The sequence below is a fragment of the Channa argus genome, chromosome 11, assembly GCF_033026475.1.
Source record: "Channa argus isolate prfri chromosome 11, Channa argus male v1.0, whole genome shotgun sequence".
NCBI classification, from domain to species: domain Eukaryota; kingdom Metazoa; phylum Chordata; class Actinopteri; order Anabantiformes; family Channidae; genus Channa; species Channa argus.
In genome coordinates, this window is record NC_090207.1 from 3,724,102 (window position 1) to 3,750,038 (window position 25,937).

The following is a 25,937-nucleotide window of genomic DNA, read 5'->3' on the forward strand; positions in this document are numbered from 1 at the left end:
TATTAAAAAGTAAATAGTTTTCAAAGTAAATAAAAATAATAATACACAACTATATATAATACTTGGACCTCTTTACACTAGGCAGAAATGTATGGAAAAAATATAAATAAGACAATCAATTCTACAATATTATACATGTATGTTTTAATTTTTATTTAAATAGTTTGGATCTTTGAAAATTAGGTAAAGAGCACCCCAGTCACAAAATTCTACAATTCTACAAAACGTAGAACCTCTCAGTGAAGTGGATGTGTATCAAGTGATTGTAGTAAAAATATACGTATACTATCTGGAAGTTCCAATTACTGGTGAGTCAGTGGGAGACTCAAATCAAATAACTTTGACTTCAGTCGGCATGGCCGCCCTGAGCAGTCTGCAGCTACACAACACCATAAAAAAAAAAAAGTGATACGGTGTGTATAGGAGGTAGAAGTACACAATTTCAATACTCAAGACAAAGAGTAAGTATTGCCCTTAACAAAATCTCCAATATAAATACTACTTTAAATCTTTCACTCAAGTAGAAAAAAAACAAAGCACATTGTCACCGCAATCGGTGTGTGTGAAAAAATGGGTGAATGAGAAGCAATACTATAAAGTGCTTTGGATAAAAGCGCTATATAAGTGGCCATTTACGATTGACCAAGAAAAAGGCAAACGTTTTAATATTTCTAAGCATCATATCTGCTTTTCAAAAGTTAAAGCTGGGGGCATTTTGGCTGATTAATCTGAAAACTTATTGGTTTTTACATATTATTACATACATTTTAGAATAAAGAATATAATTGTATAAGTGAATACGGATTTAAAATTTGCCTGACAAAAGGCCATAAAAACTTTACCCACATTTATTGGACCAACATCCAGTTGGAAAGTATCAAGACCTCTTCAATGTTTATGTAGTGTACTGAAAGGTACATTTTAAATGGAAACAATGCAATAAGGGGTGCAAACAGTGAAGAACTGTTTACTTTATAGGTAAAATGCGGAAGAAGAAAGTAAATAATGACAATTGGCAGTTTTTTGGAAAAAGTATGTTTATATAAAAGATTCCCACGACACACAGAAGGCTGATGAGGATTCCCATAAATTACATTAAGTACTAAAATTTTTCAATGATGAATTACAAGTCTTAAAATGGTCATCATACTTCATACATTTTTAAAATAAAGAATAGTTGATCATTGGTTGGTCTGTCAATTTCTGACAAAAACAAAAAGCAAACACTTGTTGAAATGTTTAGTGTTTATGCACCAATAAATCTGTTTAACGCTCTTGTGCTCCTGAATTGATTATCTAATTTTACTGTTTTGCATCTGAACATAGAATTCTAAGGTTTATTATAACTGACTGGAAATTCTGTCCGAGTCTGCGTGTGTGTGTGTGTGTGTGTGTATTACTTCAGTTTTTAAACCGGCTGTTAGATGTATCAACAGGTTCAGTGTGTTCTGGCTGCTGTCCCATTATATTCTAAATAAAATACTAAAGCAAACAAACGGCTTTGTCTGTTTTCATGGCTTGTGTTGTAAAGCTAATATGAATAGTTCATCTTTTGCGTAAAGAATTAAATATTTCATAGCTCAAACAATAAATAATCTACAAGTCATATGTAACAAGCAGCAGTAATACTGTACCCCATGGTACCTATTTTAATGGCTTGCCCCATCCATCCAGTAATTACAAAAGACTAATGTAGGTTTTTGTTATGTGTTTTGTTATGTTTGTGTGAAGTCCTTCTACTTCCTTTGTCTAACTAAGAATATTCTACAGTTCTAATTTATGCTCAATTTTTATTGATTCGATATATGTAGTTTCTTGTAATGGATCACTCTTTCAGGGTTGTATTTTCTGAGACAAAACAGTGCAATCTATCTGTGAGATGTCGATAAATACGGTTCAGTAGTGGCCCACTAAACACATACTTATGTGTAGTGTACACAGTAGCAAAAAGAATGACCTTGCCATGCAATAAATGGCTCATACATCTTTGACAATACTACTATTAATAATATGTTAGGGTGAAGTGTCATATTACAAAAATATGACAAACCATCAACCGATCCCCTAAAAGCTCAAAAAAAGAAAAAGACATTTATCATGAACCATTTTTCAATGGATACACAACATGACCAAAAGTATAGGGACAGCTTCGACTCTTCTGGTGTCAGTTTTCTGAAACTGGTGGCAAGAATCTGCTCCTATGAAGCTTACAAGAACACTAATGAGGTCTAACACAGATGTGGCCAATCAAGTGATTCCAGTTAAACTTCCAAAAAAAAATATTTTTTCTTTATGAGGCTGACTGGACCAGCATTATGTAAAAACAATAAAAGCGCTTCTGCAAACAATTGCCTCAAAACCAGAGGCTCGCCCGTTGCCCAAATAATTACTTTCATTCTCAAAGTTTATTTTGTTGATATCTGATCAACCCTCGCATCCATTACATATTTAGAAAAGTTGCCCCATCCACAAACATCCACACAGGAAAGTATAGAGAGGTGGAGGTCTGCTCTGAAAAGCAGAGGAATGTAGGTTTGCTGCAGTAAGACAGAATACATGTGTGTTAATGAGAGGGACCCAAGTGGAACGGTGAGGTTTCCGGGAGCTTTAAGTACTTAGGGTCAAATGTTCAGAGCAACGGAGAGTGTGGAAGCTGGTTGGAACGGGTGGAGAAAAGTGTCAGGTGTGTTGTGTGATAAGAGTATCAGCAAGAATGAAAGGAAAGGTGTTCAAGACGGTGGTGAGACCAGAGATGTTGTTCGGCTTAGAGACTGAAGAAAAGACAGGAGGCAGAGCTGGAGGTAGCAGAGCTTAAGATGTTGAGGTCCTCTTTGGGAGGGACGAGGATGGACAGGTTCAGGAATGAGGACATCAGAGGGACAGTTCATGTTAGACGTGTTGGAGATAAAGTCAGAGAGGCCAGATTGAGGTGGTTTGGACATGTTCAGAGGAGAAACTGTGAATATATCGGTAGAAGGATGCTGAGGTTGGAGCTGCCAGGCAGGAGGTCTAGAGGAAGAGCAAAGAGGAGATTTATGGATGTAGTGAGGGAGGACATGAAGTTAGTTGGTGTGAGAGAAGAGGATGCAGAGGACAGAGTTAGATGGAGGCACATGATTCGCTGTGGCGACACCTGAAAGGAAACAGCTGTCTCTAGCTATACTATCAAAACAGTTTCGGAGTATAACTGTGTTAACTAATCTCATGGTTTTAGTAAAGATTGTTTATTTTTCTTATAAAAACTGATCCATACATGTGTGATTTTAAGAGTAACCAACTGGAATTAGCTGAAATCCTACAGAAGAGTACTTTAGCCACATGTCCACATACTTTTGGTCAGAAATTTTAACTCAACAAAACAACTTACATAAACAAACAAAAAAAGATGTTTGTCTTTACAGCTTACAAAACTAAGTGCAGTATGTTTCTGTTACTAGTATGGATATTATAATGGATAAGGTCACAGAGTAGGAGGAGAATTTTTTCAGTATCTGATTCAGCGTAACAATATTTTTTTACAACCGACTGTAAAAGAATAGATATTTCTGGGAAAACAGACAATGGGATCTGCAAAAAACAGATTTGCAAAACAGCTCAAAAACACAAGAAATTAAAAAAAATATATTCAATTATATATTTATGAAGGGCACAGGTGGTAAGCTACGAAGAAATACTGCTGTAGACACTGGGCGGTGTGTTTAATTGAGTCACAAATATCAACCTTTTGACTTTATGTATCTTTAAATATATGAATCAGGCCTCATCAGTAATTTCTAGAGGACGCATACATGTCCGTAGTAAGGAGAGTCAAGTGCGCCCTTCCAAATGGGACTGCGTAGCCCTTCACCATACTCAATGGTCTGCCCATTTTTGGTCTTTAGACATCTGATCATGTTCATCATGCCTAAAACATAAAAATGCACAAACCACGGAGTCCAGCTGGAAGTCAGTCTGACATTGATTAAAATTCCAGTTCAGGTCCTTAAAGATTTCGGTATGGAATGAAAAACCGAAGACTAAAAGGATGGAGAAGAAAGAATCAATACTATGGCTGCTGTTACCTGGTTGTGCTTTTCTCACCTCTTCGGAAAGTGTTGGAGGCATTACAGGGTTTGTGACAGAAATACTCCGCATCTAATGGATTTCAACAAGGCTCAACCCCACCCGCCGAGGTAATAATGAGGACAAACATTAAGAAGCAAAATGACTGATCAGTAGTCTAATGCGATAGAGAACACGACTGGAGGAATATTGCACGTCAGTTTATGTTCAGCAGAGGAGTCGCACATCTTTAACTGGTCTTTGCAGGCTGCAGCGGCTGATGGTAGAGGAAGCAGCTGTCGGAAAAGGGTGGAAGAAAAAAAAAAGGCTGCAACGCCCTCTGCTTGGTAATCTACAGCACGTGAAAACCACACACGAGCACAACTCAAATGTTTTCTGTAGAGGAGTGTGCGTACCTGCCGCACAGCACCCAAACCTCCTAAACTCTGTTGGAGAAGGACGAAGAAAGATAAAGATAGAAAAAAAAAAACGTTTTGAACTCCACGTCTCTTCTGGGAGTCAGTCTCCACGCACACATATTAGCTGAAGCCTCCAGTTTCATTTTACACTGGTCAGGGGTCCTCTGCTAGCCCAGCTGTATCTGCCCAGAGTAGGTGGTGAGGAGAAGCATGATAGTGAAGCCCGTCAGGAGGCCAGCGTTCTGGATGGCAAAGGTGAGGAGAAAGCTGCTGCCGCCTGCGTTCTCTTCCTCGCGACTCACCTCGTTCATCTCTGGAAACTGAGCAAACAAACAGAGCAATCAACAAGGAACTTCAACAAGCCAACAAAGGCAACATAGAAGAACGTTATATTTCCCAAAATAGGGAAATGGAGTGTGAAAGCTATAGACACATTTGTCTAAAGCTTTATTCAAGCCTGACTACAACAGGGGTTTAAACTTGTTTATCTTGTGATGCATCGATTCAAAAATGTGTTTTTTGAAAAGGCAAATCACTACAGTTAGGGTTACTACAAGTTAAATATAAGTTTTTAGGCCTTTAGTTTAAAGAACACATTTAATCCAATTTTAAAGTAGGTTAAAGATATGATTATAAATTTGAAGATGTGCAATGCTAATTACCTGAATCACGTTGAAACCTCTATAATGCAAAAGATTATGAGAATTTGTAAGAAATCGGTCCAGGCCATTTTAATTTGTCATATTATTGTTTTATAACATTCTGTTGTTGAACTTATTCAATAGTTTTTACGACCTATCCTATTAAAGAAATGTTAAAACCTGTTAGAGCAGAACACTGTTGAAATCTTGTAGAGTGCTGCTTTAGGTTATCGTTAAGTTAACGGCTTATCTCTATTACACACTTTCATTTCTTCAGGCTTCCAACCGAGCAATTTACCTGCAGCATCAATAAGCTAAAATGCAGAATACAGTATCAAAATGAAAGTTTGGGTAATAACTGTGCTCGATGATTGCTCTGATTATGTTACAGTTTTAAATTTTTTTTAAAGGAAGACCATAATATGGATATGTTGTCAATGTTGTCAATAAAATCCTCATAGCATTAGTAAAAATATTGTGTGGTCAAATATCAATTTAATTTAAGTGTGTCCTTGGGCAAGCGGATGGACCTCTTGGTGGGCAGGAGGTTCAGTGTCTTCACTTGGAAGTGTGAATGACAGAGAAGTTGTTAAGCACTTTAGAAAAAGGTGCTATGTCAGAGCATCCCATGTAGCAAGAAACCTTTTTTTTTTGTTGTTTAATCATATAAACCCTCTGTTATCCAACTCTGTCAGCAACCACACCCAACTGTTGCCTTCTCCTCCTCAACACTGACCATGTCTGCCAAAGCGATGTAGAGGAACATTCCTCCAGCCAGGGCGAATATCCAGTTAGGGGAGAAGCTGTTGCCGGCCAAGATGCCGAATCCCATGCCCAGGTAGCAGCAACAGGCTGACAGGAAGTTAAAGAAGAGAGCCTGCTGTATACTCATGCCAGCGTTCAGCAGGATCACGAAGTCTCCTGTCAGAAAAGCAGGCATCATAAAATATACACAAATACCATTTTAGAGATGTTAAAATGTAAAGTTCAAATAAGCCAACCAAAGCTGGTTGAATAAAAGAGGTAGCAGTCTGCTTTGAGGAAACATCTGCTGGATTAAATACCACGCCAACGTACCCAGCTCATGGGGGAACTCCTCACACAGGATGGCCACAGAGGTGCTGACGCCCTGGAAAACAGAAGCGGTGAAGGAGGCGCCGATGGCCAAACCATCAATAAAGTTGTGGAGGCCATCACTCAGTGTGATCATCCAGGCCAGTGTGCCGATGTCAGAGTAGGTGGTCCCCTTTAGCCAGTAGCAGCCACCCCCACTAGTCGCAGATCGCCCACCACTGTCTGGGCTCTGGCAGTCCTGGGATGAGTCACAATACGCAGACACCCATTAGAAGTAACAGAGCAGCAATGTGAAAATGCTAAATAGTAAAGAAGGATGTGTTGCTGATTTTCTCTATTAACCTCTCTTTTTGTCCAACATGTGTGAAGAGGCCTGAAGACAAAACCTATGGCTGGAAATCACGGTTTCTTAAATTACTTTTAGAGTGATTTTTAAAAAAAATGTAAAATAAATCACCTACTGATAATATTTACACAATCCTCTGTTCTTGTGCCCCTTCATAATACCAAATATGTCTACTACTACATGTTAAACAAAATTCAAAATTCAGAGCAGTTGATCTATATCTCAGCTACAGAACAGATCTCCTCCTCTTCCATCATTAATCTTACCTGGGGTGTCTGTGCAGGGCTGAGCATGAGCTCGCCCTCCCCAGCATCCACCTTGCCTAGCGCCAGGTTGCTGGCTTCTCCATTCTGCTGCAGTCTCTCCTTCTCACCTTCCTCCAAATGCCTGTCGGGTGAAGAGTAATGATCTGCAGCAGGGTAATGACTGTGACCGCGGTTCTGAGGGAGAAAAAAAAAAAAAAACCCAAACATATCCAAATCAATATAAGCCACGGTTTGGATGGCCTTAGCTTGTGAAATTTTCCTTCCGGATAAAGGCTAAATGAAGAAGTGAAAGAGCGCAAGAGAATTTATGCTTAGGTTTGCTTTTATCTATTTGATCACACTGGGCTATTGTTTCATCTTGGGAATATGCTTTTAACTTATATCTGTTAAGTTAAAAGCATGAAATGGGTCATACAAATATGCTTTAACACAAATGTAACCAGTGTCAGGTAAGAGCAAATACGTGGTCATGATCTATTGCCTCAGAAACTCTTCTGCCTTGAGTTAAGCCTCTCATTTTGACCTCAGACCATAAAGTCTGGAAAATCCAACAGAATCTGGTTGGGGTGTAACTGAACAACAACACATCACCAACTTATCACAGGTAAGGTAAGGGTCAGTTAGAGTAGGAAAGGGAGCAAGAAGGGCAGATATCTCCATCACAAAACAAAACTATACTTCTACCTGATAATGCTACACTAACGTTTTTCCCCATTTTTCCCCACAATTAATAAAAAAACAGGTGACAGCAGCACTTTGATGGAGAGTTATACAGTACTACCGGCTGTTAATTGGGTCGGATGGACTACATGGCTGAAAACACCGCAACCACAAGGTGGAGCAAATGGCCTATAGTCACTCACTATCATCCACCACTGTGGCCTTTTGTGAATGAAATCAGCAGCACTGTAAGGCTGTATTCATGTCTGCTGCCTGTGTTTTCACACAAGGTGGCTTTAGAGTTTAATTTACACAGATCTGCATTACTGCTCTGGATATGTTGTAAAAGGAAATACTAATGTGCACGAGCCAATTACAGATCACGCTTGAACAACAAACCAACCATTGCATAGGCGGTGGCACAGAGACGACTTCAACAATCTATGTATAGACAGAAATAATTGATGGGATTAATCACATTGAATGAAAAACAGTCAATCGATCTATGAACAATTTAACGTTTAGCCAAAATGACACAAGCAACAAACATGTTGGCCCATATTGTTGTAGTCCTATATTGGGGGCGTGGAAGCATTTAACTTATCTTTACACTTTATCTGGGCACATTTTCTTATAGTCCATTCATGCTGAGACTTGATCATGTTTATTAATTTTGCCCGATGAGATGCGCAACTAATTTTCTGGCCACCAACTCTTTGCTAAAACATACACAGCAACGTGTGAAGATGCCACCCTCGCCTTTTGCCCCAGAACAGTACTCTCAGAGCAAGAATACTAGTCAAATTTAATAGTGTGTACTGTATACTTAGTTAATGAAAACTCCTCTGGGCAGTACTGACAGCTTGAATCACAAGCCCAACTACATTAAAAAGACAAATATTTGACAGTGAGAACACAAACAACCTCTCGGGCATCATTATCTGATCACCACCCTCTGAACATGTAATTCCACATTCAATAAGTTTCTGATGTGAACGTCAGCTACTACAACGCACCGTCCTGTCAAACTCGTTAAGCAGAACAAACAAGTGGGGACATTATGTCACGCACACGGATCATTTTAAGACACGAGAAAACGCTTACTTGACAAGCAAAAACATGACAGATCAGTTTCCAAGCAATAAAAATCTTTTTCAATTAAACACCGAAACAAATTTTCAATCTGAAATTTTTGTTGAGGTTCTGTAGTCAACTGACAGAAAACTGTTCTTTTTTTTTTTTATTTAATGTTTAGCAGACTGTGGAATGACAGGCGATGTGCACATGCATACAGAGGCGAGAAACCAAAAAACTCATGCATTTTGATCTTTCAGACAGCATTTGCATTTTCAGAAATTGAACATGAAACAGATATAAGTCGTATGAAAGTGCTTCAGCTCTGATATAAAAAAAAAATCTGATCTTCAAACAAATCTAATCTAAGTCACTTGATCGGAAAAAAAAGAAAAAAAGAAAAAAGAAAATCAGATGCAGGCCACTTCAGCATGTTTTGTGAACACAACAGACATAGATGCTCTTTTGAAGTCCTATTTGTATGCTCCTCACCATGGGCTGTGTCTTTGTGTGGGGACCTCTGCCATAAATACTACCTGTGCATGGCTCACAATTTCAACAAACGTCCATTGACATTTGTTTTTTGGCCCTTGTGATCACCAATTTAAAGACCTAAAACAGGACAATAAGTCGAAGCATGTAGAGTTGCTCCGACCTTTGAGGAAACACTATCCAGAGACTTTAAAGCGTCCATTACAGTATATGGAGCTGTTTCTATAGAAACTACAGTGCTCATAGTTCCCGTAGCAACATGTCACCCAGTGTAACAGTGTGGATCACTGATATGTTTTTATTATTTATTGTACAACAATAAAAGTTTTGGCTTTGAAGTATCTTTAGAACCAGTGCCACCTCTTGCTTTACAATGCGTTTCAAAAAGCCGCGTTTATTACATTGCTGTAAGTACAGTTGTAAAAATAGCTATAAAAGATATAAAAACACACAATGAGGCAAATGTCACATCATTCTTGCAAGGTACTCACCCCCTGTTTCTGTTTGAGAAGCACTCTGAGCACTTTTTCAGTGAAGAAGAAGAGGTAAAATCCCCCAAACACCACTGCAGACTTGGACACGTAGAAATCCACCATGGGGTCAAAACCAAATGCCTACCACACAGGAGAGAATTCAGTCTGAGCTTGTGATTAATATTCAGAGCACTTTTGTTAATACATAAATACCACTAGGCATCACTCAATGTGCAGCTTAAAATAATACAAACATAACTATCTATTAGCAAGTTTGGGAAGTTACTAATTAGCGACTTGTTTTTTTTCCACTTTAAGTGGGACAATGCTGCATTATCAGCTGTCTAAAGACAAAACTTTCTGTCAAAGGGTTAAAAAAAAAAAAGTTTGTCATGTTTATATTCATTGTCAGCAGGTGCTGAAAAGAAACTTTATCTCTGTGGAAAATTTCACCCTGCTGAATGCGTTTGAAGGTCTCACATTTGTCCATTGTTTCATGAATAAACTAACACTGACAACCTTTGAAGATACTGCAGAGACATTTCTGAGCTCAGCCTAATCTGAAAGACATTGATTTATGTATGTACATTTAATAATCTCCCCTCTAGGTAACAAATAAATACAATTACTCATAAATCAAATTATGTCAGCTCTGAACATATACAAATATTGTTTTCTTACTTTTCATACTAAAAGGAAATTGATGTTATAAATTACACAACAGCTTTAAACCTGGTCTGGACAACATCTTGGCATTTGAAAACGTAATTGCTCACATTTGTAAGTTGTGCTACTTTAAATGGAGGGATGAAAGTTTTTAATTTAATTAATTGTGTTCTCGTGTATGTAAACTGTTTTTTCCCGCCCCGATTCTTTGGACAACTGAGGTCCACAGCGAAAATGGACAAAATAACCCAGGGTCCATCCCAAGTCTCTCACAAGCACCATTGTTTCTCCTCACTCACGTCTTAGTCACTCCCACTAAAGATGCACGGAGGAATGCGAGGAAATGAAATCTGCAACATCTGTTTCTGATGACAACGACCCAAATCAAACAGCTCTCAGTCATCATGTCATCTGTCAGTCAGATTTTAGAGCTATTGTGGTGACTTCTGAAGTTTAACTTGAGTTGTGTGCACACTTCCGCACTTTTTCATTCCAATCCACCCGTTTTAAACTGTTTCCTCATCTGTAAATAAAACATACATTCTGTATTCTTACTGTGCTCAGATCAGAACACGGTGTGTAAATGTGGTTCACTGTGCGCTGATGCTGGATACACACAAACACTAACAGTAACAGTTACAATCAGATTAACACTAATTGCAGATTTTCAGCCTTTGAAAAATAGCTGATCTGAGTGTTAAATGGGTTCAGTAATAAAAATGGTAAGAAATCGTGCTTATTGTGCTATTATGCTATTATTATACTGCAGTTTCCGACCAGTCTAATTCACTGCTCTCTATGTCCAGTCACCAACAGGTTACCAATAAGGGAAGGTGTCGGTTCAGTAGATGACTTATGCAAAGGATGCTCTCATGGGTCCTCACTCCTCAGAGAGGTATAAGGGGCTTTGGGACGTCCTTCAAGATGATAGGACCAATTTCATGGGGCGAGCGAGGATCGAGGAACAATCTTATAAGAGACGTGAGACATAACCCTTGATTGCAGACTAACAGAGTTTTTTTTTGGTTTTAGTGTCTGTATAGTGATTGTTTATTAATATAGAAAATTACTTAAGGTTTCTTTTTTAGTGGAACCCACAGCAGATATGTTTACAAAAATAGTTTTGTTTTGTTTTTTTATTAGGGTGGAGAATTTGCTTGGGTGCTTGAGGGCTTCAGTAACAAAAATGCATAATGACAATGAGATGATCAAAAGATTTTTCCTAATATTTAAAAATCCATATTTAACGCTCTTTGCAAAAACTAAATATCAACCTTAGCTGAGGCTAATTGAGTCAGAGCAGCATCTACCTCTGGGATGAGCTGAAACAAAGCGTTGGAGTACAGCGTGCCAATGGCCAGGGCTATGAAGTAGAGCAGCAGTCGCTTGTAAAAGGTTTTCTTCATGAATGGCACCACGCTCGCCCCGACCAGTGAGCACAGAGAGATCAGTGTCACACACAGGATCCCATAACCCCACACTGATCAACGAACAGGAGGCAGGAAAAGGAAGGGGGAAGGTGAGGAAAAAAACAGCTAGTTAGTTCAGAAATGAATTTACGTGATTAAACCCCATGATAAGGAAAAACAAATTATCAACCGGTTAGCTCCCTGAAAAGGAAAAAACAAAAAGGGGGTTTAATTAAATCACCTTTTGAAGAAAAACAAAAGAAAAATCATGATGCTTTTCTAGAGACAAGGGGTTCATTGTACACTGTTCACTTGCATTAGTTAATCAGTTGTTGTAGTAGGAAGTATCCCTCCAACCCCATGCATTTCTTTTGATAAGAAAGAAGAAGTAATTATAGTAAATTTATTGACAACTGATATCTCAAGAATGCACGCACACACACACACACACACACACACACACACACACACACACACACACACACACACTGTACTACTCCACTCAGGTGTGTCAGGAATACAGTCTTAGCCTCAGGGTAAACACTAATTATCACTGCAGAAACAATGACCCAAATTAACTTTAAATAGTCAAACAGTAGCAAAGGAAGCACCTTTATTAGGGGTCACATTTCAATTCAAAGGACAGTTTAAAAGGGCCGCGCTTCATTTTCTGGGGTTGAAATTTATGAGGCCCCAAGCAAAAATAGTAAACAGAGTGAAACCTTGTGATGAGGTCTGTTCAGTCGTACATGCTGCAGTGACAGAAGAGACAGTTGAACTCTCTCTCCTCATAGGTGGCCTAGATTTGTAATGCCAGGACACACACACATACACACAGCACACACTTAAACCCAGCGTTGATCGATGATGCTCTGAGGATGAAGCAAAACCAAAAACCCTTCCACAGTGCTTATTAGAGCCCAGAGACAACCAGAGAGAAAACAAAGGCAGGAAGGAAACCAATATGACCACAGGAAAGACAAAGGAGCACATGGCCAAAAGGTGCAGATGCGACACTGCGCTGAACTTTCAAGTTTGGTGCTTGTTTTTCTGAAAAGCAAAAAAAAAAAGTGTACTGAATGTGGAAAGAAAAATGTATGGATAGATGGCAAACCTCTGGCAGCATCTGCAGGATGGCTGTGGAGAACAGCGTGCCAATGGCAAGAGCGATGAAAAAGATGAGTATGTATTTCATATAGCGTGTGTTCATCAGAGGCATGACGAAGACTCCAGTGAGGGAGAAGGCATTGATCACTGTCACACTCAGGAAAGAGAACCCCCACACTAGGTTTGGAGTGATGAGAACACAAGAGGAAGGTGCAACATTAAAACTAAGTGCGTGGTGAGGATTTACTCAACACCTGTAGACAAAAAGAGGTTAGTTGACATTGACAATAAACATACTTCATACTTCTGAGGCTGCAGCACCTGTGAGAGTTAAGAGAAATGAAGGTTTGATTAAGACAGATTAATGGTCTATTTTGGGATTTGAGAGGTTTTCTCTTCACCGAGACAGAAAGCAATTTGCAGAAATTTTGAGCCATCCATGCAATGCTCAGAAATGCTGACTGGGCAGAGAGCATCAGGTAAAGTGGAAATACAGAGTTATCGGTCTCATATGTGTAGCAGTGAAAACAGATTCCATGTTGGCAAATAAAGAATCTCAGCGCAGCATGGACAAACAGAAAGGAATAGGGCTCAGGCCAGAACTAAAATATTTACCTTTTGTAAATGTGACTACTCAAGGGAAGCACGGCAGTGTCTGCGCCCGAGATATTGTTTGGCTTAAAGTTATTCATGTCACTGGTATCGTAGTTCTTCACATAAGAAAAGCCACTGAAAAGGTTAGTGCCTCGCACCTCACTTGTAAGTCACTTTGGATAAAAGTGTCTATGACTAAATGTAAATGTAAACAAGGTCTGCAAGGTAAAGTTGACAATGTGAAATAGTTCTGCTGACGAACAGGGAAAAAGGGTCATGTTAAAAAGCTTGTTAAGCAACACAACTAAACCATCGACAACAACAAAAAAAACTGTTTAGTGTTAGTTTAACTTGATCTCAGAAATCTGAGACCAATCTGTAAATCTGTGATATTTTCATGTAAACCTGGGAATAATCAGAAGGTTTGAGGATTTAAAAACACAACTTATGAGATGTTAAAGAAATGTGTAGGATTCTCTGCTATTTCTAGGTCAGAAACCAAATTTAAGCACATTTATGGTATTTACCATGTCGACTTAAATGTAAAAACTATGAGATCTCCTTGAATTTTATCCACCAAAACCCACATTTAGATTCAGATAATGAACGTCATCAGCCACTGTGTTTAATAAACCAACCTACAGCCACTGTTCACATGTTAAAAATACTTCTGTTCCACAACGTCTTCAGAACACTGAAGACAAAGTAGCCTTGTGATGCAAGTGCAAAAGTGCAAGGGTCAGAAACTAAATTGTTATTCTGAGCAAACCCGGGCTCTCACTGTGCCAAATCGTGGCTATAATCAAAGACAGAAACAACAGCAGATTGACCACAGATACACAATTTCCTGAATAAAGAACGTAAGGCTCTAATCAGCAGCGCTGTCTCTAAGGTCCACTTGGCCTTGTTTTCCTCTTGAGAAAGGTCTCTTGGTTATAAACTCCAACTTGTCCTTTGAGACCACTGCTACACAGCCTTCTTTTGACTTTGGCTGATTGGAGTCTTCCACTCATTATTTAGAAAAATAATTCATCTTGTTATTTAATCTCGGGAAAAGCTGCCATACGACATTTAACTACTGTAATGAGAAAAAGTAGGATATAAAAGATGAGTGAGATACGGACTTCACATACATTTCTGCCTCCCTGCTGTTGGCAGATCTCCACAGCTGGAGCAAAGAAAGGCAGCTCTCAGGCCAAGATAAGCTGCCTGCGAGGGCAAATGTGAGGTGAGATGGGGCCATATGACTTGATGATAAAGGAAAACAAATTTGTCAGTGGAAAAGAGGAGATAGAACAGCACTCTGTGCCACCAAACCATTTCTTCACCTGCCAATGATTAAATAAAAGGGTTTAAAATGAAGTGTTTAGTGCTGGATTAGCAAGACAACAACAAGATCTCTAATTTCTAAAAATAAATACTGATGCCCACAGTCATCACATACATTATAAAAGCTGTTAGTTTCACTAAGTGGAAACTGAAGCAATGCTTATTTTAAGATTTCAGTGTTGCTGTAGCCTTGAGGGCTGAAGATCACTTCAGTCCACTAGCTTTTTATGACAGCCACATACTCCGTAGCCAATTTGGCTCCTTCATCAAAAGCTCAAAGGCTGGGTAAAGAACAGCCTACAGTTAACTGCACATATTCGAGAAATTCAGATTGGACGGAGATGCCAAAAGGGCTTCCAGAGCTCTCAAGGATGCCCTGCTTGGTTCGTACAGTCAGGGGTCTGTATGGAAGAACGGTGGGTCAGCAGCTGAGGAAAGAAGAGCAGTTTGTAGCTGAGACTCATTCCTGTCTGAAGCGTCTTCGCCTGTGTTTGCCACACACCCAATGTGCTGACAAAAGCAGCACTGGCTTTGCTCTCCCGCAGGGAGATCATGATATTACTATCTCTGAGCATTAAAACACTTATTTGGAGTTCAGGTCTGATAAAGATAAAGGAATGTGCTTTAGTTCTCAGTGCACTACATTTTCATATGTAATATTCTGCCAATATGGTAATGAAAGCCTTTTCAAACCTTTTTATTCATTTTTCATTATTCATTATTTAGTTTTTCATTTACAAACGCACTCACTACAAAAAGTCAGAAAAGGTTCCCCCTATAAACTTCTTTTCTTTACAGAGATAAGTAATCATAAGCAACAGGTAACACAAATGCCAAACCAAATGAAATTTTTAATCTACAAACACTCAACATAAACATAACTAAATCCTTTTTTCTTTGGTCTGAGAAACATGACAGCAAGTGTGAAAACCACCTTAAGACAGACAAAGAGCCAACAGTTTCTATTAACCATAACGCTCACCTTCAGCATCTGAGGGCCTGGGGGGGGTGTCACTGCTCAGCAACTCATCTTTCCGCACTTTGCATGTACCAGCATCCAATTGCTGCAGCATGGTGGGGCACAGCTGCCAGAAACCATGCCCATCCAGCCGTGACTGCTCACTGATGCTGTAAATAGCCAATGTGTCTGCAGGCAAGCACTGGCAATAAAAATACAGCCATAGGTCAGGTGGCTAAGAAAAGTTAGCATTTTAATTTAAAACCATTAACTGATAGCTGATGCTAATAGCATACAGGCCGCAGGCCTGCTCTCGGGGAGGAAACCTGAAATTCAACAGGACCTGAGGAAAAGGAGGTTAACAGTTAGAATGAAGCACTAAGGAAAACTACTGAGATGTTTTAAACCTTGTCTGCATTTCATTATGTAGTCAAGTCAAGTCATGTAATGTAATGTAATGTAAGATCTCTCCTCAGTAAAATGCACAAGTTATCTGGTCGAGGACAAAAGAGTAACCGGAGTGCAGCATGTCATGCTTTAACAAATTATGGCCGACTCCCCTTATTCTGGACTCATGTGGAACTTTGGGTGGTTTTCAGCTGGTGAGGATGGACAAGTAAATAAAGGAAAGCACCCTCAGCAAAGGGCTATTACACACGGGGTATGTGGAGAAACGCTGCTCCCAGCAAACTCAAGTGACTCGGATGATTGCAGGCTGAATTGTCCGAATGCATAATTTAAAAAGGCGCCCAAATGTCAGCGCAGCGCTGGTCCAAGATCAACAAATTTAAACTTGCATGTAAGTCAAGAGAGTTAGGAGCATGTCAAAGACTTCCATGCAGAGCTTGTGCTATTTTTCCATAATAATGTGAACATGCCTTGAGTGTGGACAAAATGGTAAAGAAGTTTTTAGTCTCTGTTCACCAAAAATAGCTTGAAATTTATGCAAAACAACCAGTTTATCATCAAAACTGAGCAAATACAGATAGAGAGGATGGCCCACAACCATTAAAACCCCTACAAATGAAAAATCATCTCAGAGGTAAAAATCATACATGTTCAAAAGAAACTGAAAAAGAAATCTCTGAAAGGTGTTTGGCATGCAATGACGTGAATGTTGTTGTCCTAAAAAGGTTCACATCTTTTCAAAAAGAAACAGGACCCGTTTCTACTCTCATTGTCCTACTGGTAAAGACATTAAAACTGTGGCATCTGTTCTTTTTAAGTTGATCTGACAACAAACTTACATGTGACCTTAACCGTTTGTTCTATTCAATTTACCTCAAGTATATTTAATCTTGCCACATTTGCTCAGGGTCAATCTATTTAAAAGCAGATCAGCAACTAAATGAGTCAACCATTCGTGACAGTAAGTATGGGAAATATGCTAAGTACACCGGTTATCTGGCACTAGTGGCTCTAGCTTCTTGCAGACAGACTAAAGCTGGATTTACCCTTCTGCTCCAGGGTGCGGAGGCTCCGAGCTCCCACTGGAAGCACCACCATGGCAAACAACAGTGATTTGTTATCTAGCAACAGCTTTTTATTTCCATCCCTCTGCCTTTGCGTTTGAACCCTTGCCCAATCTCTTGGCCATAGTTCCCCAAGTGCAGAACTACCCTGACATGAACAGTGGAGGAAGCAGCAACAGGATTCACTGCTTAAACAATACTTTTTATCTCCACCGTCTCACCTCAAAAACTTCCATTCTTCCATTCATACTGGGTTAACATACTGAGACACACACAACAATGTGCATAATAGCTCTACAATCGCTGGTCACCAGGGTTGCCATAAAAAAAAACAGAAAATAAATATACATTAACTGGCCACTTCATAAAATACACTTGTACAATCTAAAGCGATCCAATCCAGCCGCTCTGGGATGAATTCTATTACAGGGTGATAATTTCTCTGATTTTTTTTTTAAACCGTGAAACAGGCAACAATATTGTGTGTTTATTATTGAGGTCGTAGTTGGTGGTGAAGACATTTATTTTAAACCTCTAAATAACTCTACCACCCATTATGAAATGAGAAATTACAACTTTGGAAAGTAGAATTCATGGTAGAGTTATTTAATTTTTACATAATGGTTTATAATTAAAAAAGTGGCAGATACAGTATTTAAAAACCACTTAATGTTTAAAATAGAAAAACCAAAATACGGTTTCTACATGAGCACATTTAACAGAAGAGCTTTTTGACTGAAAAACTTTTGTTCTCACCTTGGAGCTGTTGGATTTGGGAGGTGCGGTTGTAGTTGTCGCAACTTTGTTTCTTTCGCCCTCACTTTCACCCTGACCCTGGCTGAGCAGGGCCAGCAGAGTGCGCAGCTGTGGCACTGTGATGGTGCTGTTGTCGCCATATCGGGACAGCAGGTCCTGGAGGACTTGGGCAGGAGACTGGGTCTGACTCTCCCCCTGACCCACCACAAAGCCCAATGGGCAAAGCAACACAACCAGGGCCAAGGCGAGAATCATCTGTGCAATTGTAGCGGAGTTCCCTCCATGAGGGGACCAGGTGAGCATGGCTTCTTCACTGGCTGGAAGATGTTGATCTATGGGAGGAGGAGGAGGAGGAATAAAAACCAGTAAAATTAAATAAATCTACAACCTGTGATACATAAATAAATGCTGCACTTTGCAATAGTGCTCCGTGTTGACGGTTTCTTAAAAGGAGGAGAGACAAGCCATGTCCCACTACAAACATTTTTTATTTAAAATAATGATTTATTTTAGTATAAAGGATTTGACTATACTTGTGGTGGTGGGAGCTGTCCCACCCTCACCGTTGTTTAACAGCTAGTTGCTTTTAGTAGCCGACTGAAAGTTCTGATTTAGAAAAACAATTTTATTTATTTAATTTATTTATTTTATTTATTTATTTACTTACTTACACATGATATGAACGTTTAAACTGGAAGATTTCGAAGAGACAACAGGTCTCACCCCTGTTTATCCAACAACATGCAGAGCAACTCTTCAACAGGTTTCATTTATTACTGTCATCAATTTAAATCACACAGTAGAATCAACCTTACAGGTGACAGCAGCAAATAAGTCATCTACCAGGTGCAAGAGAGCAACGGGAACACATCTTCTAGTTAATTCATATCAGATGTCGTTGTTCTCTTGGACGGGCAAGAGTTCCTGCAGTCACGTCACTCTGAATATGATACCTCACATTATAACATGTTCAGCTTTTGGTACTTTCTGTGCACTACACACAATAACTTTTTTAAAAAAGAGCACAGGTACCTTGATGGGACCTGACTTCTCTGCACTGTGCAGCTGAGGCATATCATTACCCAAATCTTAGCAGCTTAGAGGCCAAGCCCAAAGGCAAATGCAGTAACAACGCCTGTCGACCTAAACACCCACACCTACAGCACAAAACACAGTGAACAGGAAACCAGCGACATACACACAGCTGCCGACTACAGATGATTACAGCACACACCATCAATGACACCAGTAAAATAAAACCGCAACACTTTCTTTAAAACGAAATGTACACACCCTAATTTATCATATATATGTGTATATACTCATTATTAAAAAAGGTTTATATTGTAATGTGTAGCCTGTTTTGTGCAGTGGAGCAGGCATTTAATTCGTTTTAGAGTTTTACATAATTTATAAACATAATTTCCCATCCCCTGCTCCAATTCACAGACCATGTATTCATTTCTTCAGGTCCACATGCCACGTTGAGATGAATAAACAGAGCCACTCAGCCTCGTCCTACAGAGCCTCTAATGATAGGTAGTTGAAAAGGCCTGAGTCACTCTGTCCGCCCTGAAGGTTTGAGCTGCCGAGTGAGGCCACCAGGTTACCTGGGAGCAGAGATGGTGTCACGGGAATAACAAGTAAAAAGAAAAAAATGCCTGGAATGACGACCAAGTTGGTTGCAATGGACTGTGGCAAAGAAAGAGTCACTGGTGAGGAAGGAACAAAACAGGAACGGATGGAGGTTTCGGGGAGAAGAGGCAGCAAAGAAGAAACCTGAAATGGCAGCTGCCAGCTTTTCGTTGTTCGCTTTTTCTCCGTCGCCTTGCCTTCTTCAAATTCCAATCCGGCACTCGCCCACAAAATCCAGCACCATGCCAAACCCACATCATTCTTCTTCTGCACAAATGCCATTCCTTCTTTATTTATATTCAGCTGTATAAAGAAGAAGCCATTTAACTTACTGGTAGTGGACTCGTACAGGAAAATACTGCAGCAGCAAACATATCATTCAGGTGCTGTAGAGCTAACATCCTGTAAGTGAAAGCTGAGAAACCACGTTGTGACTGGAATGCTTCATGCCACAGGCCAGTAAAGTACAACAAAATGACAAAAATTCCTCCCTTCTCTATTGCTGAGATGTCTTTGAGTAAGCAGTTACACCCTAACTGCTCAGTAGTTTGTTTCTATGTAAAGCAACAGTTATGAAATGGGACATGATGTAAATGTAAAGCACAAAATGTATGAAATGTGTATGAACTATGCTCAGTCAACTTTAAACCGTATAAAACAACTTTTAAAGTGTCAGTCTACCTGCTTTCTCTCACTTCTAATTTGTGCTCAGTCACCAACTTTGTATCTCTTCATTCCTCCCTCTCCCAAGGTTTCTGAGCTGAGGAGGCAAAGAGAAAACTCTCCTCTTCAATAAGTCATCTTTTCCCCAATGAATTGCACCCTCTCTCCCAAATCTTCTTTCTATACTTGCTCTAGTGAGACCTCATTCTGAAATAGCAGAAAAAGAGAAGGAAAACAAGGTACAGAAGATAGAAAAATATCTTCATAAGCCTCTTTGGCTCTTATTTTGCTCCTGTACTTCTCTTACACAATCGTTGTAAAAGTTGGAGGAGATCGGAACCTTGGCCTCCTTCTGACTATTGTTAGTGAAACAGTGGCCGAAGACGGGTGGATAATACTATTAAAAGAGTAAGTCTACCTAAAGGTAATTCATTGCCACCTGTTTTGATAAACTATTATTCGTTTTTTAAGCAATATATGACTCAAACACTTTTTAGTTCAAGCGTTCCAAATGTAAAGACTTGCTGCTCTTTGTACATTTTATACGTTTGTAAATCAAATATTAGACATGGGTTCAAACTTCACTCTAAAAACATGAATGACATTTATCGGCGATGTCTGTGTCTCAGTTGGTAGAGGACTAGAAGTAGAAAGAAAAAAAAAAAGCCTGTGCTGTACAAACTGTAGAGAACTCCATGATTTCAGCAGGGTCACATTGACTAAGTCTAAATAAGGTATCTTTTGTTGTAAAGTTACTGAAACCTACACTGAGCAAGAGTTTGACATCCAACAAAAAGTCCTGCTCCTCTCCCTCCAGCATGCAGCAAAGCTGCCAGAGGTAAAGCAATATCTCTGCGCTGCCGCATGCATTTTTTATTAAGAGAGAAAAAAGAAGCAAAGTGCATGAGTAAACATTTGAAAGTGACAAGGCAAGCAGCATGTGGTTTCACCACAAAAAAAGAAAGCCCTAAGCAAAGTGCTTCCGTTGGAGCATGTTGCAATCTACAACATGCCACATACACACAAAAAAATTTTAATGGAAGAAGATATTCATTTGTATAAAATCTACAGTGGGGGGGAGCCAGAACAGCACACCATCTCAAATAATCAATTAGTTTTAAATCATTACAATAACAATAATGCTCCACAAGAGCCCTGACACAAACCGGCAACCTGTCGGGGGTGGACCCCGCCTCTCGCTCAGTGACAGCTGGGACAGGCTCCAGCCCCCCTGCGACCCAAATAAGCAGTGACAGATGATGTATGTATGAACGGACGGATGCTCCACAAGATTTATTGCACCATAACTAAATGAAGAAATGACAGGACACGGTGTTGTCTAAGCTCACTAAGCCGCTAAGTGTGGGTCTTACATTAAAGTAACACATCTGCTTGTCTGCTGCATCTTGCAAGCAACAAAAGTTCATAACCTTACAGGACTAATCCACAGTGGGGTTCTAGTCTGAACATAGCAAAACTGCTGCCAACCATCTTACTTACTTGACTGAGATAATAACTTGGAACACTCACGTTCAGTCCTTTGGCTATGGAGGGTGAACAGGTCCAAGCAACTGATCTACAACAAACACTTCTTCACTGCTATACATCAGTCCAGCTACAGTTGATCCCAATGCACAAGTAAAACACACACACAAAACATTTTTGTTTTAGAGGGTGGAAACATGCAGCCTGCAGCAGCGACTTTAGCGGTGAAGGCCTCTGCCGTGCCATTAAAAACAAGGTTTACAAGGGATCGGGCATCAAAAGAGAAAAGGGAAGACAGGATGGGAAATGTTTAGTCATGGTCTACTGGACTCCAATCCCAAAGGCATGCAGCTGATTCTATTCGGCTCATTCTTAGAAAGCAAATTGGACCCAACTGATAACTGGCTATGAAGACATAAGCAAACATCTGTCGTCTTAACATTACTTCTGAGCACTTAAAAGTGAGTAAATGAGCGCATAATTATTAGAGGTTCATCATGCAAACTTTCACATCTGATGGCTCCTACACTTGCGTAAGAACAGCTCCGTGAGAAACGTCCTGGTCACTGTGACATTCACCAGCTGACTGAGCGGAAACACAGTCTCTCATTGGTCACAGGTCTATACAGGGCCAGACTAAGTCTTAACAACAGGATACCAATTCAAACAAATATTCATCCCACAACCAGGGTGTGGATGACACACATAGAATAATGATATCGTTTACTGTACATGTCTTACCAGAGTTAACATAACCAAATAGACCATAACCACTCTCTGATGACACACCTCTTAAATAAATTAGTAAGTCTCCAAAGTGCAACACATTCTGATAAAGTCTCACTTTATCACAATGGAAAAGTTTTGCTTGCATTTAGTGCTGATTATCAGCTCAAAGAAAGAACAACAAACTCAGTCAAGGTTGATAAAAGTGCTGATGGAACATTTGTGTTTGCATTTGTCACACTCAAATCTGTTCTTCGTGATGCAAGACTACATCCTGCTTTCAACTGCTGTGAGCCTGGTTTAAAGTTACTTAAAAAAAAAAATAATTAAAAAAAGTGTCTTAGCAGTAGTAAACTTATCTATTGGATATTGACTTAACCTATTCACAACACTTAATATCCAAAAGAAAACACTCAATTATTTTTTTTCCCCATTGCAACCAAAATAAGATATTCTTCATGTATATGCAACTTTCCAGTCCTATAGATACAATTTATCAATCGGCTATGTACCAGTTTAGTGGTAGGTGAAGGTCTGTATCGCTTCTGTGGACTGATCCCCATCTCAACCCAAATACCTCTTCGCATTTTCCCACAAGACCCTGCCTTGAATTAAACTAGAGGGTCTTTAAGAAGGACATAAGTACGGTACGCACAGTTGTGTTGTCACACTGTGCACGTCAGCAATAGGTCTTAGAAAGTAACATTTCGCGCATAACCTTGTTCAAAGCACATTTAGTACTAACAATAATAAACTTTGTCCCAATAGAGGACTGGTGCAAGACAACGTCAAGACAATCTCATCCGAAAAGCACAACATTCCTTTGGAGACAAAATCTGCAGGGAAAGGCAAAATTGAGTTTATCCCAATACTCAGCAAAGCAAACCTGCGCTTTACCACCAAGTTAAGACTAACTAGGCAATGTTGCAATTAATGATTGTTTTCATTATAGATTACATGGCAGGTTTATGAATGATTCGTGGATTTGTTTTTTAAAATATGAGAAAACAATAAAAACCTAACGAAGCCGACGGTTTATACAGAAGCTGAAGCTAATTGTTTTAGGTCTAAATAACGAAATATGTATTTGTTGGGGTTTAGTGATCCCGACCTAAAGAAAGCCACAGTTAGTCTACTACAGTACTGCAGCGCACATTATTATTAACTCCCAGGCCTGGGATTAAACAGGGCGAGTGATCCGAGATGGCCTGGTATACCAAGAACCCGACTACGGCAGAAACACTTTCCCTTAGAGTTCTTCTCAGCTTTTTTTTTTTTTTTTTGCTGTCAGTTCCTCCTGCTGATTCTAAAGCACAAAGTATACTGTACCTGTAACAGCAACTGCTCCTCGTTAGATGATTTTTAAATTAAAATACACTCGCTCCCTCAGTGCAGACTCTGGTTTGTCCTCTTGTGTCAGAACACTTAACTGTTTTCATCCCAGGTCACTTTATATACCACACAAGCGAAGGGCAGGTAAATCTGTGTATGGACTCATCAAGCTTTACCCACAGACCCTAATTACTGTTTGGTTTGGTTCCCGGGCTGATATCATCAAACCAACACTGTAATTATTTAGGAGAGTGATGTATGCGGGTAACATGCTGGTTCACCGAACGCATTGTGGGTTTGCTTCACTCATCCTGACTGCACAACAAAGACCTTTTCACCATGAAATTAAAGGCTTGAGATACTTGGTCTGGCTGAACCCCTCCCTTTTATCCAGAGGGCAGCTTGGAGGCCAGAAACCAACTGAAATGTTCTCGGGTGCTGTGTATCCTGCAGTTGCCTTTCTAACTTCCTCTAGCTTCTCGGGTACCCTCTGCGCAGTGAGCGTATTGTTTCTGGTTTAATTTTAGCCCATTCTTCAAGGCATAATTGTTCTAAGTCTACGCGACTGGCGACTGTGTCCCACGAACTGCCTTTTATAAATCTATCCACAGCTTTTCGACAGTATTTAAAGTCTGGAGACAGTGAAGGTCACGGTAATACGTTCACCTTATTCTTTTTAAAGCCTACTTTAAAAAGAAAAAAACTAAAACTAAACTAAACTAAACTAAAAGACTACATAATTTTCTTCCAAAACTCATTTGGTTTGTTCACATGCCCCTTAGCATAATCCAACCGTAGTCCAAGCTTATGTCTAAAAGTAAGCCATGGCTTTCTGCAAGCTTTTCTCCCAAGCAATTCAGACTTGTGAAGACTGTGCTTGGACATGTGGACTTTTATTTCACTTGCCTTTAAGTAATTAGTCAGGTCCCCTGCTGTTGGTTTATTTCTGGAATATGGTCCTCACAGTTGGTACTGGTATTGGTATGTTCCTCTCCAGCTATATGAAGGTTACCTGTTTAATTTGGAGGTCTTCTGAAAGCTGTTTTCCTGACCCCATTTTATGTTTCTCTCAGCTTAAGATTAGCCCCGAGAAACGTATCCACTCGTGTTTATCCACTAAAACACCTGGCGCCAAGAGTTTTTGTTACGAATTTTATTAGACATTTACACATTTTATTTTACATATTAAAATGAATTACCTAGAGCTTTTATCAAAGGGGATGCAAACCTTTGCAACTAAACTCAAATGTAAATTTTTTTATACAACTTTCTTTTTATACAATTTTTGATGAAGAAACATTTGTACTAGCTGAATGTAAATATGACATAACGGCATCATAGAGTTTTCCAGCCTGGGGATTCAATCAGTTACGTCTGAGAGGTCTATTATCTCAAATAATTACAAAACACTGGCACTTTATTCTCTTAAACGTGTGTAAATGAAAGGTTTAAAGGGAAAGTGTCACTTTGATGGAGCAGCTCCCATCTCAATGAAATGTAGAACATCAATGAATGACTTGTATGATTTGTTAATAATTACATGTTTCTATTCACTCTCGCTTGCTCTTTGCGTTTTAAAGGTCAAAGGTCACGTTTTAAACCCGAATTAAAAACAAGGTTACCTCTACAGGACTGGTGTGCCGGGTTCAGCATCGCTCTAAAAAGGAATTAAAAGGGATTTTTGTCTTTGTGATTAGGCTGTTGTTGGCGTGTGGCTGAGCAAAGGAGCCTCACTCATTTTTCTAGCTTTGTATATGTCATAAGTCGGAGTTTGCTCGTGTGTTTACAAGGACCGAAAGGAAACGTAGACCGGTGAAGATGGAAATGTTGTTTGAATATAGCTGCACACGGTTAGCTGCTATAGCAGGTCTCGGCTCTGATCCCACTCGGAGTGAATAACAGGAATGAGCCAAGGTGCAGAGACAGTCGTATTAAGGCTAAGTGTTCATTCTAACGCGGCGTCAGCGTGTCAGCTAACGCACAGTCCGGTCATTTAGCCCGTTTCTCATTAGCCCCGACAGTTAGCTTACCCGGTGATGCCGTTGGGGGCTTGACGTAGACTCGTGTCAACGGCGTCTCTTTCGGGCTCCGACAGAGCGGAGATTTTCCACTCCGGCAAGGAAAATGGTGTGAGAAGCAGCAGGATGTCTCCGGTATATCCAGGCATTCATAGAGAAACCGGTGTGTTTTTCACCACCACCCCCCCCCTCTCTCTCTCTCTCTCTCTCTCTCTCTCTCTCTATCGTGCTCTCATTGAAACAAACCTCACGGCGGCAGCAGCAGCAGCAGCGTGGAGGATGTGATCGGGGACATGGTCAT

At 39.8% G+C, this 25,937-nt stretch overlaps 1 protein-coding gene across 5 annotated transcripts; it reads right to left on the bottom strand.

Moving 5' to 3' along the window:
- Positions 1-3,001: 3,001 nt before the first annotated feature.
- slc39a14 (solute carrier family 39 member 14) lies at positions 3,002-25,825 on the bottom strand. 5 transcript variants are annotated; one of them, XM_067521049.1, is made up of 9 exons: positions 25,649-25,825; positions 17,778-18,109; positions 15,574-15,751; positions 12,676-12,845; positions 9,505-9,627; positions 6,788-6,961; positions 6,179-6,413; positions 5,838-6,022; positions 3,002-4,780 (listed from the first exon to the last, which is right to left on the bottom strand). In XM_067521049.1, exons 2-9 carry the CDS (start codon positions 18,078-18,080, stop codon positions 4,628-4,630), a joined length of 1,521 nt encoding a protein of 506 aa, XP_067377150.1. In that variant the 5' UTR covers positions 18,081-18,109; positions 25,649-25,825; the 3' UTR covers positions 3,002-4,627. The 5 variants fall into 5 exon arrangements, with proteins under 5 accessions (XP_067377150.1, XP_067377149.1, XP_067377153.1 ...); XM_067521048.1 differs by lacking the exon at positions 12,676-12,845 and adding an exon at positions 11,463-11,632 and having other exon boundaries at positions 25,649-25,824; XM_067521052.1 differs by lacking the exons at positions 12,676-12,845; positions 25,649-25,825 and adding exons at positions 11,463-11,632; positions 23,616-23,636.
- Positions 25,826-25,937: the final 112 nt, after the last annotated feature.

What these genes read in the sequence shown, in the direction of transcription:
- slc39a14 (XM_067521049.1), bottom strand. Translation starts at nt 18,080, where the DNA reads ATGCTCACCTGGTCCCCTCATGGAGGGAACTCCGCTACAATTGCACAG. An exon ending in TTCTCAAACAGAAACAGGGG is followed by an intron (nt 6,962 to 9,504) that starts GTGAGTACCTTG and finishes TTTCTCCCTCAG; the next exon opens with AACCGCGGTCACAGTCATTA. An exon ending in GGAGTTCCCCCATGAGCTGG is followed by an intron (nt 6,023 to 6,178) that starts GTACGTTGGCGT and finishes CTTTTCTGACAG; the next exon opens with GAGACTTCGTGATCCTGCTG.